The sequence below is a fragment of the Protopterus annectens genome, chromosome 2.part0 (genome assembly GCF_019279795.1).
Source record: "Protopterus annectens isolate FY-2018-M chromosome 2.part0, PAN1.0, whole genome shotgun sequence".
NCBI lineage: Eukaryota > Metazoa > Chordata > Ceratodontiformes > Protopteridae > Protopterus > Protopterus annectens.
In genome coordinates this window covers 737,630,246-737,653,887 of record NC_056728.1, presented here as the reverse complement: position 1 = coordinate 737,653,887, position 23,642 = coordinate 737,630,246, and the positions used below count along the sequence as shown (strand labels likewise).

Here is a 23,642-nt window from a genome sequence, read left to right as displayed (position 1 = left end):
TATCTGAACTCTTCAAAGCTGTACGTTGGATGGTGCTTATGGGACTTCATCTTATAGAAGACACCAGTTGGTGGGGTTGTATTTCTGTTCTAATACACACATTTAATTTGGTACGTTGCACTTTGCTTCGGAGCATGGGTAGTATAATTTGCAACAGGCGACTTTATTTCTGTTCTTTCTCTCCTTTCCGTTCTCCCCCACCACATCATCCATGATAATGAATCTAGCTGAGAATAGAAAACTGGAATGGTGAGCTGTGGTTCTTTGGAGAACTCTGGAATTCTCTGGAATAAAGATTTGGAGAGGGAATGCTGTTGAAAGGAATATGGAAGACAAGAATGAGGTGACAAGGTTGATTAGGAGAAACAAGCTAAGTCAACCACATCTTTTACTTTGTAAATTAAAAGATTAAAAAAATGTTTGAATAAGCAATCATAAGACATCATCCGGTCAGCTCAACAATGTAAGTAAGCTCTGAAAAGTCATGAAACCTCAGCCAGGTCCAGTGCATGTCCTTACATACCACTGTTGCAGATTTCATAATCTAAGGGAATTCTTGCCAAGGATAGCCCAACATCCGGCCAGTATATCAAAGCCTTTAGCACTTATAGGCGCCATATGTCACACACATGCTCCTCAAACAAAGTGTAGGGCATAAAGGTGATTTACAGATGCACACACAAAGAACTTATTTGCCGCCATCATTGAATATCAGTCTGAACCTCTGCTTTGCTGGTTACCAAGCCGTGTTTCAGATAAGTTTCCCGTTGGGTTTTCTTCTTGTCTTTCTTTTTTATTTAGTGGGTTTGTGCCATCCAGAAAGGGAAAATGTCAGTGTGGGAGGCAGACTCCCAATAAAGACTGTCACAACCCATGTACTTTGTGTTTGGCTGCTTCCCACGACAATACGCAGTGTTCTATCTACAAGGCTTTTGTCCCTAAGACCCTACATAGTCGTCTCTCTTCTTTATCTATTTACCTAAAAAAAGAGTGTCTAAAGCTGTTGGCTCAAGGTGCTGTGGCATAGTCTTCCCATCCCAAAGGTCAGCCGTCAGCCAGAAAAAAGGCCAAAAAACTTAGGTCTGATGTGGCTGCTGACCAGCCTCCTCCAGATGTTTCTCTTAAGCCTAGTGACAGCCCAGAGGATCATTCAATGATTACCTCAGATTTCTGTGCCGCGCCCCTGTGGGAGGCCAGCATGGATATGACTTCTCACACATATTCAGAGATTTTGCAAATGTCTGCAACATGCAATGAGGCAGAACCTCAATTGATTATATCTGAGGGACAGAGAGAGATTTCTTAGTTTTTAAGCAAAAGATCTCTGCTACACATATTGGATGTCAGCAAGGGTCTGCCCCACCAAGGGTTTTTTGTGCAGACATCCCTCAGAAAAAGAGAGAAAACCAAGCATATTTCCCCTATAGTTAAGGATCCCCAATGTGAATGGCAGGATTTTACTCGGGGGTTATTTAATGGCTATAAAACCCCCTTAAGGGGTGGCTGTGCCTTCCCTTCCCTGGTCTTCCACTCCTCTTAAAAGACCTAGGGAACTAGACTGCGGACCTGGATTCTGGGGAAGAGTCCTTGACTTACACTTCTCAAATCCCTTCCCTCTTGGAAAGTGGTTCAGAGGAAGAGGATTCTGTTAGTCCAGATTCTCCTTTGGAGGAACTATCCTTTGGGGGGATACTGTTGCTGCATGATGGACTTTACGTGGTATTGCTCTCAAGCTTCATATATATTCAGTAAAGGTATCATGAGCTCCTCCAGATGGAGTCTTCTAAGCCATCAGCTGTTCCCCCTGTTCTGGCTGCCCTCCTAGATACCTTTTCAGCAGCTTCTGTAGCACCTGATTCTCAGCCCCTGCCCGACAGAAACCTGATAGATTTTTTTATAAGATGTCTGATGAAATTGTCTTTGTAAATGATTTTCTGCTTATCATTCTGTAGTGTCTGTCTCTTCTGACAAGCCCTCCAACTTGTTGCCCACTACCAAGTTGCTTCCTTCAGATAAAATACAGTAGGGCCAATGAAAGGCTGGGTAAAAAGGTTTATACTGCTGCCACTTTATCCTTTCAGATTATCAATTACCAGACTCATGACCAGATGTTTTACTCCTCCTTTCTCAAGTCTCCAAAGTGGTTTCTGACCTTTCTGACTCTGAGAGGAAGGCTTCAGCCTTTCCCTGTTGGGCTACACCTCTCAGGTTGCTTAACTGGGTAATCCTGCTGCCCTTTTTCAGGGGTAACCTGAGAGTACTGACTGGCCAAGTGATGTCCTCAGAGTCGCACAGCAGACAAATAGAAATGGAATCAAATTGTGTACCCTTGACTACAGGAAATAACTCAATAAGAGCTCAGAGATGTATCTGTCTGTGTTCATGCACAAATGATTACGTACATTTTTGTCAGACTGCCTAGCATCGGCTATAACGTGAGACTTGTTGGGGGGTGGAGCAAGTTCCACTGATCCATTACTAGCAGACAGGATAGCATGACTCAGTGATGTATAATTGACAACCTTGCAGTGCAATAAAGACCATCTTAGCTGTTTGATATACACACACACACACACACACACACACACACACACACACACACACACACACACACACACACACACACATACACATTATGGCTACAGTGGGATGTCTTATATTGAGTATATTGCTTTAAAATCTAATGGCCTAGCTGCAGAAAACTGCATGTCGTATGGTATACTTTTCCTCTACAGTGTCCACTTTGACTGGAGACATGGAGGTTAGACTATACCATAAGGGTTCTCTTCTGTGACTGTGTTGTTTTCCCACTATATTTACTGCTCTTTAGATGTTATACCTCTCAGGAAATGGTTAAACCAGCTGAAGGAGTGGGTGTAGGACCAGAAGAGGTCAAGTAGATAGATAATATTGCTAGAAATTAGAGAGTAGACCAGGGGAGTGTCATCCAATTAAAAGAAGGTAAGCAGTAGCATGCTAAGCAGATTAGTTCTGGGACCTTTGCTTTTTTACATTTCTTGTGTACATCAGACATTGAGTACACAGTGAGATTAACCTCTTTATGGGTGAAACAAATCTAGAGATCCAATTAGGAAATGGGGGCAGTTTGAGAAGAAATAGCTGAAGACACTACCTGAGAGGTGGCAACTGGGATTCGCAGATAAAAGTGCATAACTCGCTGGGAAGAAAACACAGGGGCAAAATTCATTATTGCAGGAGGAGTCCATTTAAGATTCAGTGTAGGAGAAGTAATTTTGAATATTCTTTATCCCAAAAGGAACTAAATGCACATAACAAGATGATAGAAAAAAAAAAAGGAAAATAAAATGCTAGACTGTGCTGTAATGGTATTGATTCCAAGAACAAAGAAGTATTATCATCGCTCTGGGGGGCATTGATCAGACCAAAACTAAAGTGACTGTGTACTTCTAAAGGATGTACAGGAACAAGAAAAGTAGGTTCCTGGAAGTTGTAGAAAAAGGTCTACTGTTACAGTAAAAAGTGTGAAAGGAAGGCATGCATGGTAAGTATAAAAGAACTTGAACTTTCTCTCCTTAAATAAAAAGGAGAGAAGGAAGAGAGGAACATGCTGTGGATAAAGTATAGGGAAACAAGCAGAGGAGAAAGAGCAGAAAGGTTTGAGGTTTAAGAATTTGAGATAGAAGAAGCTAGATCTGTTTTGGATCCAGCAGAAGCTAGATCTGTTTTGGATCCAGCAGAACAGTTTTTCAAAGAAAGGATGGTCGATGAAATAGGCTTCTCATTTGAGTGGTAAGATACAAACTAAATGATTAGAGCAGACTGTTATGGAACTGAAAGAGTGATGGCTGCAGCAGTTTGGCAGGTTTGATGTACATGCCATCATTTTCTTTGGATGGCTTTAGTGTATCTGTTGTTTGGGGTTTTAGTACATTTTCTTGTGTATGCTAATAGGCATTTGAATATGGCAAATGTTAACAGTTATTTTTGTACATATTTCTGCCTATAATTACAACTGAGATCGCTAAATGTGGACTTTAGTTCAGCCAACCAATACTACATCTTCAAGAGGGGTACACTTAATTCTTTGTTGTAGAAGTTCATATATATATATATATATATATATATATATATATATATATATATATATATATATATATAGATAGCACTGTGATAGTGGCAGGCTTACAATTGCAATAAAAGGAAGTTACTTGTTAATTAAAATGCCAAAAGTTAAAAATATTCATACAGTAATGTGTCCTTATACCTTAACAATAGTTGCATTCTGCAAGCTGTTAAACATGTTTCATTGAGTGCAAGGTCTGCTGTCTTTTTTTTTTTTTGATACGCACAATTGCACTTTTTCTGTCAAGTGAAATAGCCGTGTTATTTTTTTCTCCAGATTTCAATACCCGAGGACTGGTCTTACTATAGTGCACTTTCTGAGCACCGGCAACACCACCTGAAGGGAAATAAGGAGATGATGTCTCAAGCAGAGATTCATTACCACCTGCCTCAGAGTGCTGATCCTGTGCAAAACTTCAAAGATATGGTGTACCTCACTCAGGTAACCAAAACTACATAAACGGTACACATCTTTGTTTGTGGGAAGTGCAGTTTTGTTTCTCTGTCTTTGACATGCTGTGGCAGTGATTCCATTAAAATGTTAGACACCAGTTTTCCAGTTTTATTACATTTTTAGAAGCTGTATGTAGCACACTTAACATAACATAGCACACAAATGAGATTTCTTTGATGCTTTATAAGCTCTCTGTGAACCATGGCTTTTGCTGTAGCAGGCAACTGAGTAAATGTCAGGAAAATCCTACTAGGACAGCTGAACTTATATGGGGTTAATCAGAGTCTCTTTAATTGATGGCAGGTGTGTACTCAAGAAGACTGAATGCTGTAATTAAATTAAAAGGTGCTTCAACAAAGTATTAGTTTAAGGGTGTGAACACTTATGCAACCAGCTTATTGTACGTTTTTTATTTTTTATATTTTGCCCCTAACAGATTTGTTTGTTTTTTAATCGAATTGTACAGGTTATAGGTCACATTAAAGGTGGGAAAATTTTGAAATTATTTATTGTGGTCTAATTTTTTATATCACAAAAACCTTTCAGCTAAAGTACTGCAGGGTTCACCAGTGATCTGCTTGCATTCATCTCCATTTTCTCCCACAGTTTCTTGTAATTGAGAGCTGACTAGTAAAATATTTACCCTTTCCTGAACAACTAAAAAATGCCACGCAGTTTTGGTACCACAGTACCTCTTTTAGGTTAATGTTATAAATATTAATATTTGGCAGTCTTAGCTGCTTATCTCCCAGATGAATTTAATTATGTCTGTCTAGAAGGTTTATGGTATCCTCATTAGAATCTTGAGGGACAGCAGGCACTAAATATAATGTTAACAAAGATATCCTCACTGCTAATACATGTAGTGGCAGTTCAAGGTTTTGCCCTTCTCGTTTTGGCAACCTGTCACTTACCCTCACTGTGGAGTTAAAACATCTGATACATGCCAGCACTAAACCACACACCTAGATACTTCACTACTTTCTGTTCTCATTCAACTCAGTAGTAGTTACCTTACCCACACGGATGGAACATATTTGATTCTTGGAAACTATGGCTTTTTCACATTTACCTTATAGACTGAGTTCCTTCTAAACCTCCCCGTATATCGTAGGAGTGCAGCTATGTCTGTCCTTGTCATTGAGAGCAACTAACATGTAATCAGAAGAAAGAGCCAATTTATTTTGCTTACGTCCTATCCTCAGACCCCAAACTCAGGCTACCAAAGCCTTTGTCGGTAGTCCCAAGTGGAAGACATGAATGAGAAGAGCATGCAGCCCAGTGTTATACCTCCTGTTAAAAAAAAATTGAGTAGAAATCTCCACGGAGGTTATTTTTACTTAGAATTTTGCTCCTCATATAAACTTGGTAAGAAGTTCACAGATTTTGCAGGGAAGCAAAATTTCAATTGAACCTTGAAAATTTCCACTGAACCTCAAAAGAGACCATTAAAAGCCTTCTCAGCATCCCCACCTGAGATCTGCATGAGGTGTTTAATCCTTTAGGTATGCCATACTTAAGTGCCTTTTGAGCCAAGTTCCTGTAGGGGTAAAAATACAGACAACAGTGAAAGTACATAGTTTCAAGAATGTGTGATAAGTAAGAAAAGCAATAACATGATTATACAAAATAAAACCGATAGCAAAATTGTCAAAATAAACGGTGATAAGGAATGATGTTCTGTAGTCCTGTCTCGCCTTCATTCTTACTGATGGGATCGGAGCCGATCCTTGGCTCCGACTCGGCCTATTTACAAGCTCGAAGTCTTCTAGGTGGCTCGTGGCTAGGTAGGTATCCCATGGTGCACCAGTACAATCACCAGATCTCGTTTGCTGCATCGACGAGTTTGGATGTGCTTCTTCTTGGCCGTGGCTAAGACTTACAACTTTTGTTCAAAATTTTTGGATAAATCTTCTATTTTCATATTTTGATAGCATTATATAGCATTGTATAGCTATATTTAGCGTAGTGTTTGCAGTTAGAATGTTAGCGTTTATTAGAGCACCTTTCGTGTGCAATTCTTTGAGTACAGTTGGCCGTTGGTCTTAAAGTACTTGGTATCCTGTGTGCCAGTTTCCACTTTATATATATATATATATATATTTTACTGTTTTCATACTTTTGATATTAGTAGTTGTAGGCATCTTTTGCACTTAGTTTAGGCTGTGTGTGTGCCTGTTTAAGTACTATAAGTAATAACTTTTTGCAGAGCTTTCCGCTTGCTGATTTTTTTCCTGTTATTAGTGTTGCAGATAGAACGAGGTTCTGTTGACCTTGTTCTTTGTGTTTTCCACAATTTAGAACTGTATTCCTGTTCTGTTGTGTGTGCGAGTCTCTCTCCTTGTTTCTGTACCTACTAGATCTGTTTTAGAGGACCTAGTTTCCCTTTCTTTCCTACCAGGGCTAGGCCCGTTTAGGTTAGAGGACCTAGTCCTCCCACTTTCTTTCTTGTGTGTGTGTGTGTGTGTGTGTGTGTGTGTGTGTGTGTGTGTGTGTGTGTGTGTGTGTGTGTTCATTTCTGTGAGATGTCTAAGGAAGTACAGGACCATAAGCCATCTGGCTTTAAAAAAATACATAAAATGCTCACAGATGATGTCCATAATGGATGGCCACAGTAACTGCATCTACTGTCTTGGGGCCATCCACTTACAGGAAACATGCTTATTTTGCCCATCTTTTAGTGCTAGGGTGTTGCAAGAAAGAAAAGATAAGGTCATTCTAAAAGGTCTCCTAAAGCCTTCTTTTGAGAAAGATCTGTCTAGCTTTTCCTCCTCTGCTAGATCTCAGGGATCTAAAAAGGAAAAGTCTAAATCCTCTAAGAGGCCTTCCCCGGCACCGGTTGGTGTATCGGAGCCGCCTCTTAAAATTAGTGTCTGACAAACTTACTGTCTCATCGGCCCCACTGAATTGGGAGCCGATCGAGAGTGTTACTACTGTGGTTACAGGGTCGGCACCAACTAGTTCGGGGCCGACCACTGAGAGTATTCAACGGAGCCGGTCTATGGACCCTTTACCGGTCTTCTCTACATTAAAGTCACCCATACTGCAGAGATCCCGATGTCCTTCAAGGATGCATCTGCAGTCATAACATATGGGTTGTCCTGCCTCGGGCAGCCCTTCGGTCGGCTGGATTACAAAGTCTGGGTCTGGCCTCGGCTGATGTCGCACTTTCCCCGACGTCAAAGCTTCTGGGGTATAAAGGCATCAGCCGGCGCCATTTTCCTCAGTCTTTCTTGCCGTGCGGTGCCCGAAGCAGAAGCTGTTCGCAAGTGCCGGTCAGTCAGATCCAGAGATTTCAGCTACCGAAGACTTCGAAAAAAGCTAAGTACCCCGTTGGGGACTCTTTCTTGCCTCAGCCGATGTCAGACAAAGTAAATAATTGTTTAACTTGTGGGAAACAAATACCTCATAAGGATTTCCATTCTTACTGCCTTCCTTGCTTAGGCCCAGACCACGACGTATCAGCTTGTTTAGCCTGTGCCTCCTTCAACCGACGGACTCTTAGACGTTGGTCGGAGTTTGCAGAACAGTTTTTCGGATCCGCTTTTGCATATAAAATGCCGTCGCAGACTCCGACTCGCCGATATGGCCAAAAACGAGGAAAAGGACTGACACTCACAGCCCGCGGTTTTGGCTGAAACCACGGTTAGGCCTACCACGAGTGTCTCGGTTTCGACTGAAACAGAGTCCTCAGTTCTTACTTCTACCGAAATCATACCTCCGACAACCGAGGCCAGAGAGGCCCCGGCTGAGTCGGCTTCAGAAATCCCTACCAAAGCTAGTGCTCAAGAATTGTCCGACACCATTCCATTGGACATTTCTACACCTGCACGTGGGGCAGCTAGGCCCCCTGCTTCTATGTCTATTAAAGCCTTCTCCAGGGCTAAAGCTGCCAAACTTTCAAAAGCTTTACCTGCCAAATCTTCTTCACAGAGGCCTTCCTCAAGCTCTTAGATTCTCAGTCTTGCTGAGGACCTTATATCCTTGATTAGGGGTTCCCAACCTCACCCAGACAGGGCCTCCCAACCTCCACCTGACAAAAGGCCTAGGACTGAACCCTCTGAACCTCTCTCCTCTGATTACTCCTCGGATGGATCTGATTTGTCAGACCATCAGGAAGGCCTATTCCTTATGAGGATTCAGATGCAGAAGACTCTATTCCTTGACCTCCCTCCTGAAGAATTTTCCTTTGGGGAGACTTTGCACTCAATGAGGGAACACTTTCAATGGCAGGGTCAGGATTTTTCTGATTCTAGAAAAAGATTAAGGACATTTTTACATTTACCCCAGCATAGGCCCTTAGCCATACCACCTGTGCTAACTGTAATTGATGATGTGTATAATGATGTCAGTTCTGCCCTGATTCTCTTCTCCGGCCCTGCAAAACCTGACAGATATTACAGGGTCCCAGTTCTCACTTCCACCTGTATAAAGCCCATGCTGCAGACCCAGAAACTATTTCTCAGGGCCCAAAATGTGTTGCAGCTGCCACTGCCAAAAATCTCCTACCCTCTGAAAGAGAGTCAAGAGCATTAGAGAGATGGGGTAAAAAGGTTTATACATCTGCTACTCTTTCTGCCAGGGCATTAAACTGTCAATTCCATATGATACAGTACCAAGAATATTTGTTAGATCAGCTGAATAAAAAGCTTTCTTCTCCTGAACCTTTAGACCGTAAATCCCTTCAGGATTTGGTACACAACTCTCAACAGGTCAGTAATCATTTCTTAAAATGTGGCTATGATGCACTGGAGGCTTCATTTAGATCAGCTATGACTGGGGCAGTGATTCGTAGGCATGCCTGGCTAAAGAGCAATCCTTGCCAGACCATGTCAAGGCTAAACTCCTAGATGCTCCAATGGAGAAACAAAGTTTATTTGGCTCCCCTGTACAGGAGATTCTAAAGAAAGTGGAAGAAAAAGCAAAATCTGTGCAAACAGTAAAGGAATTTCTGCAGGGTCAACCTCCGAGGTTCAGCAGAAACTGGCCTTCAAAGAATTGGTCCTTTCCAGACACCTCCAGAGCACAGAGGGGCAGGAACAGACGCCCAAGAGGCAGAGGTCAATCAAAGGGTGCCTACAGGGGTCGTCAGTGGCAGCCTGCCAACCAGAGGAGTAGTGCCACAGCTGCAACTACAACCACTACCACAGGACAGACACAATGACTTGACTCTGATTCCGCCTACCAGGGAACAACTGGAAGCTCCCTTGGGCGGAAAGCTGGCTTTATTCTCAAAAACCTGGCATTGCATTACAAAGGGCACATGGACATTGCAAACAATAGACAAAGGATACAGGTTTCACTTCCACACTTTACCAAAAAGGAGTGGAATGCCAAACCTTCCACCAAACCAGAAGCCAGAGGCTTTAAGACAAATCAACAATTTACTTCAGATGAAAGCGATAGAAAAGGTACCATCTATGGAACAAGGCCAAGGATTTTACTCCAGACTATTCCTTGTACCAAGAAAAGAAACCCAGTGGAGGCCTATTCTCGACTTGTCCGCACTGAACACATATCTCATTGTGCCAAAATTCAAAATGCTGACTCTACAGCAACTTCTTCCCATGTTGGGCAAGGAGTCTTGGCTGGTGACTCTAGATCTCAAGGAGGCATACCTGCACGTCCCTATCCGACCAGATTGCAGAAGACACCTCAGATTTCTTGCAGGATCAGAGCATTATCAATTCTCAGCATTGCCCTTTGGCTTATCTACTGCGCCCAGAGTATTCACGAAATGCCTGGCATCAGTAATTGCACATTGCAGGCTTCGGGGAATTCAAATCTACCCATACCTGGACGACTGCCTTATACAAGCGGACAACAAGACAAAATTGATAAAGGATTTGGCCTATGTCATACACCTGTTACAGGCCTTGGGATATACACAGTCAACATCCAAAAGTCAAGACTAGTGCCATCCCAAAGGATAACCTTTTTGGGTGCGGATCTGGACACAATAACTCAGATGGCTTTTCTCACAGAAGAAAAACAAAAACAACTTCCAGATTACTTCATGACTTTGACAAGACAAGCTCAGCTTACTGCAAGGAAAGTCCTGCAGGCCCTGGGTTACATGGCATCCTGCATAATCTTGATCCCGCATGCCAGGCTGCATATGAGGAAATTACAATGGTACCTAAGGAATGTATGGTCTCAACACAGGCACAGTCTAGAAACCATGATACCAATCATTCCATGCCTTCAAAAGGAATTCCTGTGGTGGGCTCAGGCCTGCCAGTCCAACAGAGGGTTGCCTTTCAACAAACCACAACCAAGGCAGACCATTACCACGGACGCATCAGACCTAGGATGGGGAGCACACATGGAGGACAAATGTATCCAAGGCCTATGGTCTCAAGACCAGCTAAACTTTCACATAAACCAAAAGGAGATGCTGGCAGTGAAGCATGCAATTGAGGCATTCAAATCATTCCTCCAGCAAGGACATCTGCTGATAAGGACAGACAACACCACGGTCATGTGGTACATAAACAAACAGGGAGCCGCATTCCTACCCTCTATGCCGGATGGCAATGGATCTGTGGAACCTAGGCCTGAATCTCAATATCCAGCTGCAGGCCAAATTCGTACCAGGAAAAGAGAATTCACTAGTAGACAGCTTAAGCAGAACTACCACGGATGCTCACGAATGGATGCTTCATCCAGACATCTTCAAACTCATAACAGGAATGCCAGAGATAGACCTGTTCGCCTCCCCACTCAACCACCAACTGAAGAAATTCTGCTCAAGGACATACCACCCACAAGCCTGGAGGGTGGACTCTCTCTCTTTCAGCTGGAATGCCCTAACAGTGTATGCATTTCCACCTCTCCCATTGATGAACAAGGTTCTACTGAAGATCAGGGAGGAACAGCCAAAGGTGATACTAATAGCTCCGGACTGGCCAAGGCAGCACTGGTATCCGCTACTGAGAAGCATGTCTCAGGCGAACTCATGGCCTCTACCCCTATGGCCTCTTCTTCTAGCAGCTGAACAATTTCAAGACCCTGCATCCAAACTTGAAAACACTGCAGCTAACTGCCTGGAAAATTGCTTAAAACAAACCAAACTGTCTTATCTCAGAGGGTCAAGGATTATTATCCTGATCCTGAGGCTCAAAACCTCCACAAGGAAGACATACTCAGCTAAATGGAAGAGATTCCTCATTTGGAGCACATCAAAGGGTACAGATGTCACAGTGGCAAACCTAGCACACATCCTAGAATACTTAGCAGAATTGTTCCACAAGGGACTGTCCTACTCTTCCATTAAGATTCATGCTTCAGCAATTTCAGCAGAATACAATATGGATCCTCCTATCTTCTCTCACCCTCTTCTCAGACAATTTTTGAGAGGGATCAAAAATGTAAAACCTCCAAGGAGACCCCCTCTGCCTGCATGGGATCTCAATTTTGTGCTGGAAAAATTGACACTACCTCCTTTTGAAACAGCAGCATCAGCAGACTTACAGTTCTTATCTTGGAAAACTGCTTTCCTTCTGGCAATCACTTCAGCAAGAAGAGTATCCGAGTTACAGGCATTAATGGCAGTGCAGCCTTTCCTTATTTTTCACCAGGACAGAGCGTCTCTAAGAACCAATCCTACTTTCATGCCAAAGGTGGTATCTAGGGTATCCTTGAACCAAGCTATTCATTTGCCTACGTTCTTCCCTAACCCACAGAACAAGGGGGAAAAACTTTTGCACACCTTGGATGTACACAGACAACTACGCTACTATCTGGGCAGAACTAAAACCAGCAGAAAAACTGACCAACTTTTTGAAGCATATGCAACTGGGGTGCAAGGAAAAGCAATTTCCAAACAGACAATTTCAAAATGGATAGGAAATTGCATTCGCTTTTGCTACTCTTTTCATGGAAAGACAGCTCCTGAAAATATCAGACCTCATTCCACAAGAGCCACAGCCACCACTACAGCTTTCCTACGAGGGGTGGCTACCAAGGACATTTTAGAAGCTGCTACTTGGAGCTCCGTGCATACATTTGCCAAGCATTGCAATCTACCTTTATACTCCAGATCTTGAGCAGGCTTTGCAACTGCGGTTTTACAGGGGATCTTAACTACACCATCCTTATCTTAGTACCTCCTCCCCCATTTTGGCTATGGTATTCTACCCATATGTTATGACTGCAGATGCATCCTTGAAGGACATAGTACAGTTTTGTACCTACCATAAATGTAGATGTCCGATAGGTATGCATCTGCAGTCAGCATTACCCACCCTCCTTCCCCTCTGTGGTATTCCTAGGGTGCTTACCCCTCTTTCAGCTAGCTGGGGGAATCTATTATGGTGTATTTGTCTGTTTGTATATATGTATATATATATTTTTTGCTACTGTTTGGAACATTCAACATTTATCCAAATTTAGCCTTCCTAGAGGGCACCTGGCATCTGGGGCAAGAAACACTGAGGAAAATGGCGTCGGCTGATGCCTTTATACCCCAGAAGCTCTGACGTCGGGGAAAGTGCGACATCAGCCGAGGCCAGACCCAGACTTTGGAATCCGGCCGACCAAAGGGCTGCCCGAGGCAGGACAACCCATATGTTATGACTGCAGATGCATACCTATCGGACATCTACATTTATGGTAGGTACAAAACTGTACTTTCTCCTACTCTATCCTCCAGGTCTTCCAGGAGTTTATCGGAAGAAGATATGGAGAGGGTAGTGCTGAAACTTCTGAAGTCATCTGCTTTACCTAAATTGTTGTTGGTTCCGACCCAGTCAGTTCCGGGGCCACTTGAGTCCATCCCCCTTTCGATGATTCCTCCTCCGAGCCATGCTGGTCTTTCAGAGCCAGAGTGTTTGGTACCACTGGTGGAACCCTCACTTCCAGCTCCCCCTGAAGTTGCTTCGGAGCAGAGTTCCGCTCCGACACTCTCGGTGCCATCCGTGGTGTCTAGGAGCCGAAGCTCTCCGGTTGGCCCCAACAGGAACGCTTGGAACCGAACCTCTTCAATTCCAAGCCTTCCTCTTGGTGCGTCAGCAAGGGTGGGCTCAGACCCTACGTCTGCCTCTAAGCTGATGGCTCTGGAACCGATGGCATCCACAGTCTCCTCGGAGCAGAGGAGGTCTTCGGAGCCAGAGAGGTTGGCATTCCAGATGATGAAGAGGGTGCTGTCCCGATCATCAGCTCCTACCAGGAGTACCGACACTCTCCCCCTTAGGGCACCTACTTCTGTCTCGGCTCCTACTCTTTCTGCACAGCAGAGACCAACAGCCTCAGGAGCCACAGGCTGGTGGCCCCCACTCTTCTGAGACCTCCCGGAATACCCTTCCGAGGAGTCCCCACAAAAGAGAACATGCAAGAAGAAGCATGTAGACTCCCAGGATGAGTCTCTTACCTCGGACACTGACCTCGAGGAGTCAGAAGGGTCCCCCAAGCCGTTCTCTGATGATGTCTCCTTCATAGACATCCAGGAAATCCTTAATCAGAGGTGCAGCTGGCCCACTGTCACCCCTTCTGATGAGGAGTCAGTGTACCTGAAGGCTTTTGGGTCTCAAACTTCAGCCTCTTGGGTGTCTCCACCTTTCGACAAACTGATGGAGCTAGTTAGTCGGAAGGTATGGGATACTCCTGATGCCGTGGAGCCAGTCCCCAGGAGACCAAATAAGTTTCTTTCTGCACCCAAGGAAATGGAATTTTTGTCTAAAGGTGTTCCCGTAGATGCCATGGTGGTAGCAGTGGCCACTAAGAAGGAGCTAGCTGAAATTTCTTCTGTTCATCTGCTGAATAAGGAGTCTCAAACGATGGACAGATATGGGAAGCGTATCTTCTCGTCAGTGGCATTTACTCTTAGATCGCTGAACTACCTTACACACTTCACAAGGCTTCAGAGAGATCTCCTTAAGGAGTTAGGAGATTCTCTACAAGGTACATGTACCTAGGGAGTCCCTGACAAGATGTCTGCCCAGTTGTCCACCTTGAACTCTATTGTCAACTCGTCCATGAGGCTTCTCTAGTATGCAGCAGATGGAGCGAGTAGAGCAGCAGGTTCAGGAATTTCCCTAAGACGTCATTCCTGGGTGTGTTTGTGTAATTTTGTGGAACCGTTCAAGTCTACCTTTACCAATGCCCCCTTCAATGGTTCTTCATTGTTTGGACCCAAGGTTAAGGACACACTCACCCGGTGCGAGCAAGAAGGAAAAATACTCTCTGCCATGGGAGTACGTTTTACTGTCCCCTCTAGACCATACCCTAAGGGTCAGAGAGGTGGTAAAATGTGGTTCAAGAAGTCCCAGAGGTTTTTTTCCCAGATGCACAGAGTGACTCCTCCTTCAGAGGCAGAGGAGGAGGAGGAAATGGTAGAAGTCACCTTAGATGCAGAGGTGGACAGCAAAATCAGGGAGGCCGCGATTCATTTCGGGGCCGGCCTTACCAGCACTCCTGATATGGGGCCTGACAGTGCTTCTCTGGAGCCGGTCGGGGGTCACATTTCTGTGTATTCAGAAGTCTGGCTAAGTATCACTCAAGACACATGGGTACAAAGAATTATTACCAGAGGTTATGTCATACCCTTTTTTCTGCCACCCTATGTTCCCAAGAGTATCCCGGATGTTCCACCCAATCACAGGGATCAGGCAACTGTGGAGGTCAACAAGTTGCTGCCAAAAAAAGTTATCCAAACCATCCCAGCAGACCAAATAGGATCAGGAACTTACTCCAGATTCCTCTCGTTTCTAGGGAAAGACACTTTGATGTGCTCAATAGACCTTCAAGATGCTTACTATCATGTAAAAATGGATAGGGCTTTGAGGAGTCATCTACTGTTCTGGCTGGGAGCCAGTCATTACCAGTTTCGTGCTCTGCCCTTTGGTCTCACCACAGCCTCCAGGATGTTCACCAAGTGTATGGCAGTAGTGACAGCTCACCTGAGATGTTGAGGATTCCAGGTGTTTCTGTATCTGGACTGGCTCCTGACTGCCACCACCAGTCATCTTCTTCTTCAGACCAGGGATGCTACCATTCACCTTTTTGCCCAGTTGGGGATTTCTATCAGTTAGGAAAAATCTGCCTTATTGCCCTCTCAATTTGTGAATTTTATAGGCGCACAGATAGACACAGTAGACATGTTGGCTCATCTGCCAGTAGAAAGGGCACAGAATCTGGTTCTTCAAATTCAACAACTTCTCCCCCTATGAAAAGTCAAGGCCAAGACTATTCTGAACCTTTTAGGGACCATGGCTTCTAGTGTTGCTAGCCAGACTACACATGAGGCTTCTTCAGTAGCTGCAGTCGTCCCAGTGGTCCTTTCAACACCTACCATTATCTCATCATATATTGCTGACAGACTCTTGCAAGAAGGACCTCATTTGGTGGACTCAACCCAGCCAGTTAACCACGGGCACTTCATTTGTCCCTCGCCAACCCATTGCCACTGTGACCACGGATGCCTCACAGATAGGGTGGTGGGGGCATTATTATCTAGGCAGGACTGTCCAAGGCACATGACAAGATCACGAGGCTCACCTGCATATCAACGTTCTAGAGATGAGGGCGGTGCTACTGGCGTTGCAAGCACTTCACGACCTTCTGCCTCTGGGGACGATTGCGATATAATCAGACAACATGTCAGTAGTATGGTATATCAGCAAACAAGGCAGAACCAGATCATACCCACTTTGTCGAGAGGCCATTCGGGTTTGGAGATGGGTGATATCTTCCCAGCATTTTCTGGTGGCAACGCACATTCCAGGGACAACCAACGTGATAGCCAACAAGCTCAGCCAGGCAATCTTGATTCCTCACAAGTGGTCTCTGAAACAGGAAATAGAGGAGCAGATTTTCCACAGATGGAGATAGCCTTGCTGTGGTCTCTTTGCCAGCCCGATCAATGCCAAATGCAGCAGCTATTTCTCCCTCATCCCTCCTCTGAGTGAGTCACTGAGAGACGCACTTGTTCACGATTGGCCCCTGGGTCTCCTTTATGCTTTTCCTCCTTTTCCTCTCATACCCAAGGTTATTCAGAAAACAAAACAGCTGGGAAGCAAACTGATCCTCATTGCTCCTTACTGGCCTCATCAGGTTTGGTTCCCCTTTCTCGGGCCTCTTCTCTTAGACGATCCTTGGATTCTGGACACAGCGCCAGATCTCTTTACGCACATATCAGGCTCGCTTCATTCCACGTCACACACCCTCAATTTGACAGCTTGACTGATCCATTTCCATCCCTAGTCAGGCTTCATGACTTCTCACCCTCTGTGACTCATATCCTAACGTCCTCTCATAAACCCTCCACTAGGAGACTGTATTCCAGTAAATGGAGGAGATTCTATATCAGGGCTTAAAAAAAGAATATTGACCCTTATACCGGTGGTTTTGGAATTCCTGTCTGAGCTTTTCCACCAGGGATCTGCGACTGCCACTATCAGGGTTCAATTGGTAGCAATTTCTAATTTCCATCTAGGTATACAAGATATCTGATGTCACATAGGCTGTGCAAAACCTTCCTCAAAAATGCCACTTTAAGACCCCCATTTCAAGAACCTGTTGCTTCATGGGATTTGAATTTTGTGCCTTCCAAATTGACGTCTCCGCCCTTTGAGCCTTCTCATTCATCATCTTTGAAATTCTTGTCTTGGAAGACTTTGTTTCTGGTGGCTATCACATCTGCCAGAAGGGTGTCAGAGTTACAAGCACCATCTGTAAAACCCCTTTATCTGATTTTTCACAAAGACAGAGTATCTCTTCATACTAATCCATCCTTTGTCACCAAGGTCTGTTCCCATAACACTTTGAAACAATCCATAGAACTTCGGTGTTCTTCCCAAATCATTCCAATGCAGCAGAATACAGGTTTCATCAGTTGGATGTTCATAGACAATTACATTTTTATTTGCACCAGACTAAGGAATTCAGGAAGTCAGATCAATTATTTTCCTTCTCCGAATCCAGGTCAGGTTTACCAGTTTTCAAAGTGACCTTCTCAAATTGGATGTCTAGCTGTATAGCTTACATTTACACCTCTGAGGGGAGGCCTTTACCTTTCAAAATCAAGGCTCATTCTACGAGATCCCAGTCTACCTCTGCAGCCTTTCAAGCAAGAGTCCCAATTGATAATATTTGTGCAGCAGCAACTTGGACTACGCCTCAAACATTTATTACTCATTACAAATTGGATTTAACCACCAGGGGTAGAGCATCCTTTGGTTCCACGGTACTCAGGATTATTTTTCCTTGAGCCGCCCAAGAATAAGGTGCTAGTGATGCTGTCCCATATGTAAGAATGAAGGTGAGATAGGAATACAGAACATAAAGAAGTTACGTACTCTCCATAACGTTCCATGTTTGTTGTCCATCTCACCCTTCATTCTTATAAACCCACCCTCCTACCCCCATCCTGGAAGTACCTGGAGACAGAACAATGTTGTTATCATTATTCACTGGAGACATTTTATTATTGACTTCTTTCTGTACGTTTGTTATTATTTCTCCTAGTTAGCAGCAAACAAGATCTGGAGATTGTACTGGTGCACCATGGGATACCTACCTAGCCACGAGCCAACTAGAAGACTTTGAGCTTGTAAATACGCCGAGTCGGAGCCGAGGATCGGCCCCGATCCCATCAGTAAGAATGAAGGGTGAGATGGACTAGCCAGTGGGGTTTCCACCTTTTGGGAACGGGGTCGTGATTAGTAATTTTTTATCTGCTGAATAAGGAGTCTCAAGCGATGGACAGATATGGGAAGCGTATCTTCTCACAAGTCGGTGGCATTTACCTTAGATCACTGAACTACCTTACACACTTCACAAGGCTTCAGAGATCTCCTTAAGGAGTTAGGAGATTCTCTACAAGGTACATGTACCGAGGGAGTCCCTGACAAGATGTCTGCCCAGTTGTCCACCTTGAACTCTATTGTCAACTCGTCCATGAGGCTTCTCTAGTATGCAGCAGATGGAGCGAGTAGAGCAGCAGGTTCAGGAATTTCCCTAAGACGTCATTCCTGGGTGTGTTTGTGTAATTTTGTGGAACCGTTCAAGTCTACCTTTACCAATGCCCCCTTCAATGGTTCTTCATTGTTTGGACCCAAGGTTAAGGACACACTCACCCGGTGCGAGCAAGAAGGAAAAATTCTCTGCCATGGGAGTCGCTTTACTGTCCTCTAGGACCATACCGTAAGGGTCAGAGAGGTGGTAAAATGTGGTTCAAGAAGTCCCAGAGGTTTTTTCCCACATGCACAGGGTGACTCCTCCTTCAGAGGCAGAGGAGGAGGAGGAAATGGTAGATGCCGCCCTAGAGGCAGGGGCAGACAGCAAAATCAGTGAGACCGCGATTCATTTCGGGGCCGGCCTTACCAGCGCTCCTGATATGGGGCCCGACTGTGCTTCTCAGGAGCCGGTCGGGGGTCACATTTCTTTGTATCCAGAAGCCTGGCTAAGTATCACTCAAGACACATGGGTACAAAGAATTATTACCAGAGGTTATGTCATACCCTTTTCTCTGCCACCCTATGTTCCCAAGAGGATCCCAGATGTTTCACCCAATCACAGGGATCAGGCAACTGTGGAGGTCAACAAGTTGCTGCCAAAAAAAGTTATCCAAACTGTCCCAGCAGACCAAATAGGATCAGGAACTTACTCCAGATTCCTTTCGTTACTAGGGAAAGACACTTTGATGTGCTCAATAGACCTTCAAGATGCTTACTATCATATAAAAATGGACAGGGTATCGAGGAGTCATCTACTCTTCCAGCTGGGAGCCAGTCATTACCAGTTTCGTGCTCTGCCCTTTGGTCTCACCATAGCCTCCAGGGTGTTCACCAAGTGTATGGCAGTAGTGACAGCTCACCGGAGACGTTGAGGATTCCAGGTGTTTCTGTATCTGGACTGGCTCCTGACTGCCACCACCAGTCATCTACTTCTTCAGACCAGGGATTCTACCATTCAATTTTTTGCCCAGTTGGGGATTTCTATCAATTAGGAAAAATCTGCCTTATTGCCCTCTCAATTTGTGAATTTTATAGGCGTAGAGATAGACACAGTAGACATGTTGTCTTCTCTGCCAGTAGAAAGGGCACAGAATCTGGTTCTTCAAATTCAACTTCTTTTCCCCCTAAGAAAAGTCAAGGCCAAGACTATTCTGAAGCTTTTAGGGACCATGGCTTCTAGTGTCGCTAGCCAGACTACACATGAGGCTTCTTCAGTAGCTGCAGTCGTCCCAGTTTTCCTTTCAACACCTACCATTATCTCATCATATATTGCTGACAAACTCTTGCAAGAAGGACCTCATTCGGTGGACTCAACCCAACCAGTTAACCACGGGCACTTCATTTGTCCCTCGCCAACCCGTTGCCACTGTGACCACGGATGCCTCACAGATAGGGTGGGAGGGGCATTATTATCTAGGCAGGACTGTCCAAGGCACATGACAAGATCACGAGGCTCACCTGCATATCAACGTTCTAGAGATGAGGGCGGTGCTACTGGCGTTGCAAGCACTTCACGACCTTCTGCCTCTGGGGATGATTGCGATACATTCAGACAACATGTCGGTAGTATGGTATATCAGCAAACAAGGCAGAACCAGATCATACCCACTTTGTCGAGAGGCCATTCGGGTTTGGAGATGGGTGATATCTTCCCAGCATTTTCTGGTGGCAACGCACATTCCAGGGACAACCAACGTGATAGCCAACAAGCTCAGCCAGGCAATCTTGATTCCTCACAAGTGGTCTCTGAAACAGGAAATAGAGGAGCAGATTTTCCACAGATGGAGATAGCCTTGCTGTGGTCTCTTTGCCAGCCCGATCAATGCCAAATGCAGCAGCTATTTCTCCCTCATCCCTCCTCTGAGTGAGTCACCTAGAGACTCACTTGTTCACGATTGGCCCCTGGGTCTCCTTTATGCTTTTCCTCCTTTTCCTCTCATACCCAAGGTTATTCAGAAAACAAAAAGGCTGGGAAGCAAACTGATCCTCCTTGCTCCTTACTGGCCTCATCAGGTTTGGTTCCCCTTTCTCGGGCCTCTTCTCCTAGACGATCCTTGGATTCTGGACCCAGTGCCAGATCTCTTGACGCACATGTCGGGCTCGCTTCATTCCACGTTACACACCCTCAGTTTTACAGCTTGACTGCTCCAGTTCCATCCTTAGTCAGGCTTCATGATTTCTCACCCACTGTGACTCGTATTCTAACATCCTGTCATAAACCCTCCACTAGGAGACTATATTCCAGTAAATGGAGGATATTCTCTATCTGGGCTGAGAAAAAGAATGTTGACCCTTATACCGGTGGTTTTGGAATTCCTGTCTGAGCTTTTCCACCAGGGATCTGTGGCTGCCACTATCGGGGTTCAATTGGTAGCAATTTCTAATTTCCATCTAGGTATACAAGATTCTAATCTGATGTCACATAGGCTGTGCAAAACCTTCCTGAAAGATGCCACTTTAAGACTCCATTTCAAGAACCTTTTGCTTCATGGGATTTGAATTTTGTGCTTTCCAAATTGACGTCTCTGCCCTTTGAGCCTTCTCATTCATCATGTTTGAAATTCTTGTCTTGGAAGACTTTGTTTCTGGTGGCTGTCACATCTGCCAGAAGGGTGTCAGAGTTACAAGCACTATCTGTAAAACCCCCTTATCTGATTTTTCACAAAGACAGAGTATCTCTTCATACTAATCCATTCTTTGTCCCCAAGGTCTGTTCCCATAACACTTTGAAACAATCCATAGAACTTCCGGTGTTCTTCCCAAATCATTCCAACGCAGCAGAATACAGGTTTCATCAGTTGGATGTTCATAGACAATTACATTTTTATTTGCACCAGACTAAGGAATTCAGGAAGTCAGATTAATTATTTTCCTTCTCCGAATCCAGGTCAGGTTTACCAGTTTTCAAAGTGACCTTCTCAAATTGGATATCTAGCTGTGTAGCTTACATTTACACCTCTGAGGGGTAGGCCTTTACCTTTCAAAATCAAGGCTCATTCTACGAGATCCCAGTCTACCTCTGCAGCCTTTCAAGCAAGGGTGCCAGTTGATAATATTTGTGCAGCAGTAACTTGGGCTACCCCTGAAACATTTATTACTCATTACAAATTGGATTTAACCACCAGGGGTAGAGCATCCTTTGGTTCCACTGTACTCAGGAGTATTTTTCCTTGAGCCACCCAAGAATAAGGTGCTCGGGATGCTGTCCCATCAGTAAGAATGAAGGTGAGATAGGACTACAGATCATAAAGAAGTTATGTACTCGCCATAACGTTCCATGTTTGTTGTCCATCTCACCCTTCATTCTTATAAACCCACCCTCCTACCCCCATCCTGGAAGTACCTGGAGACAGAACAATGTTGTTATCATTATTCACTGGAGACATTTTATTATTGACTTCTTTCTGTACGTTTGTTATTATTTCTCCTAGTTAGCAGCAAACAAGATCTGGAGATTGTACTGGTGCACCATGGGATACCTACCTAGCCACGAGCCAACTAGAAGACTTTGAGCTTGTAAATAGGCCGAGTCGAAGCCGAGGATCGGCTCCGATCCCATCAGTAAGAATGAAGGGTGAGATGGACTACAAACATGGAACGTTATGGTGAGCACATAACTTCTTTTTATACAGCAGGTAAAATAAGCAGTAAATCAGATAACAAGTAAAAAGTTTTATCTACATTTTGGTATTTTAAGCTAGTTTAAAATGAGAGGGATGGCCCTCTTAATGTTAATGTCAGCCTACTTACATGGAATAAAACCCATACCGGTTTCATTAAATACAGATAATGCGTTACCAAGCCATGTGTATCCCACAGCCCCAACAAGAATGATACAGGACCCCAAATGTTCTCATTGGTGTAGAATCCTGAAATCATCCTGTCCATCATCACCCATCATCAACATCAATCCCTTTTTACCCATTTTCTACATGGGGTGGTTGTGTTGTCAATTGTCGCCATCTGTCTGTATTCAGTGACACTCTTCGGCCTTCTTCGATACTCATTCTTGACTGTGACAGGTCTTCTCTCACATAATCCATCCACCTCTTTGCTGGATGCCCTTGTTTTCTCTTGCCTTTTTCCTGTCTGTCCCAAATCTTCATGGACATCCTGTCCAGGTCATTCAAATATTTATGTAGCCTATTACAGTGTGCCACCTCAGGAAGAAAGGCAGCTAACCTCACTACCATAATCTCAGTGAAAATGTTGACAAATATGGCTAAGCAGCAAGATCAGTCTTCAAGAAGAAATATGTTTTAAATTTGGGTATTATATTTCTTATTTGTATATTCACAGGTAAGCAATTTTCTGCCTCATTGGAAGCACCTGGTGAACTGAATAAGTAAGCAAGTTGTACATGGGGAGCTTTAATCGGTTCTATTGCTTCAGACATTTTAGCACTTCAGCTTTTCTGATCAGATTTCAGACTGATCCAATTATTTCAAATTCTCTGAGTCATATTATTGCATATTATGTAGTTCTAACTCTTACTGCATTTACAGTGTCATTTTATAACTTTATTTTGCTATAGCCATTCTTTTCAATTTCAAAGTATTTTCTCATTGTTTACATATTTTTCCAAAGTGAATTATTTTGCTGCAGATTTTATAAGACTGGTTCAATACAAGATGTATTTTTATCATCCTTAATAGTACACACTACCATTAGTGTGTTTTTCATGCTTTTCATAGCTTTCTCCTTAGATTTGGTATTTTATTATTTTTGCTGTCACACAGTTTTACTTATTTCTGATTTTTCATTGTATTTTTCCCTTTTAATTGAGACAAAATAATTTGATTTATTTAATATTAAATTTGCTTCTTGCAGCAGTCTAACTCGTTTGATTACTTTGTGCCACTAGTCTTTCTGTCTCATAATACTACTTCATAAGTTGTCTAAACTCACAGTATTTGGCTCAGTTATTTAATTCACTAATATAACCATCAGACCACTCCTTGAACAGCAGATAGAGAATATATGGTGGATTTTGTTCTTGACTGTAAAAGTAACTGAAATATATGCCTTGTCACTGTAATATTCGTTCTCTCTTTCTCTCTCACTTCTTCTAAAAATGTTTATTTATATACTGTAAGTGTTGTTTCCTTTGCCTCATACAGACTTGTGGA

The 23,642-nt window shown here is 43.8% G+C and overlaps 1 protein-coding gene across 1 annotated transcript in view; it reads left to right on the top strand.

The window, feature by feature from the left end:
* Nucleotides 1–23,642, top strand: part of MANBA (mannosidase beta) — an 894,686-nt gene that overhangs the window by 601,800 nt on the left and 269,244 nt on the right. The window contains exon 13 of the mRNA XM_044061058.1: nt 4,382–4,546. Coding sequence (XP_043916993.1) covers nt 4,382–4,546 — 165 coding nt within the window. The remainder of the gene's footprint in view (nt 1–4,381; nt 4,547–23,642) is intronic.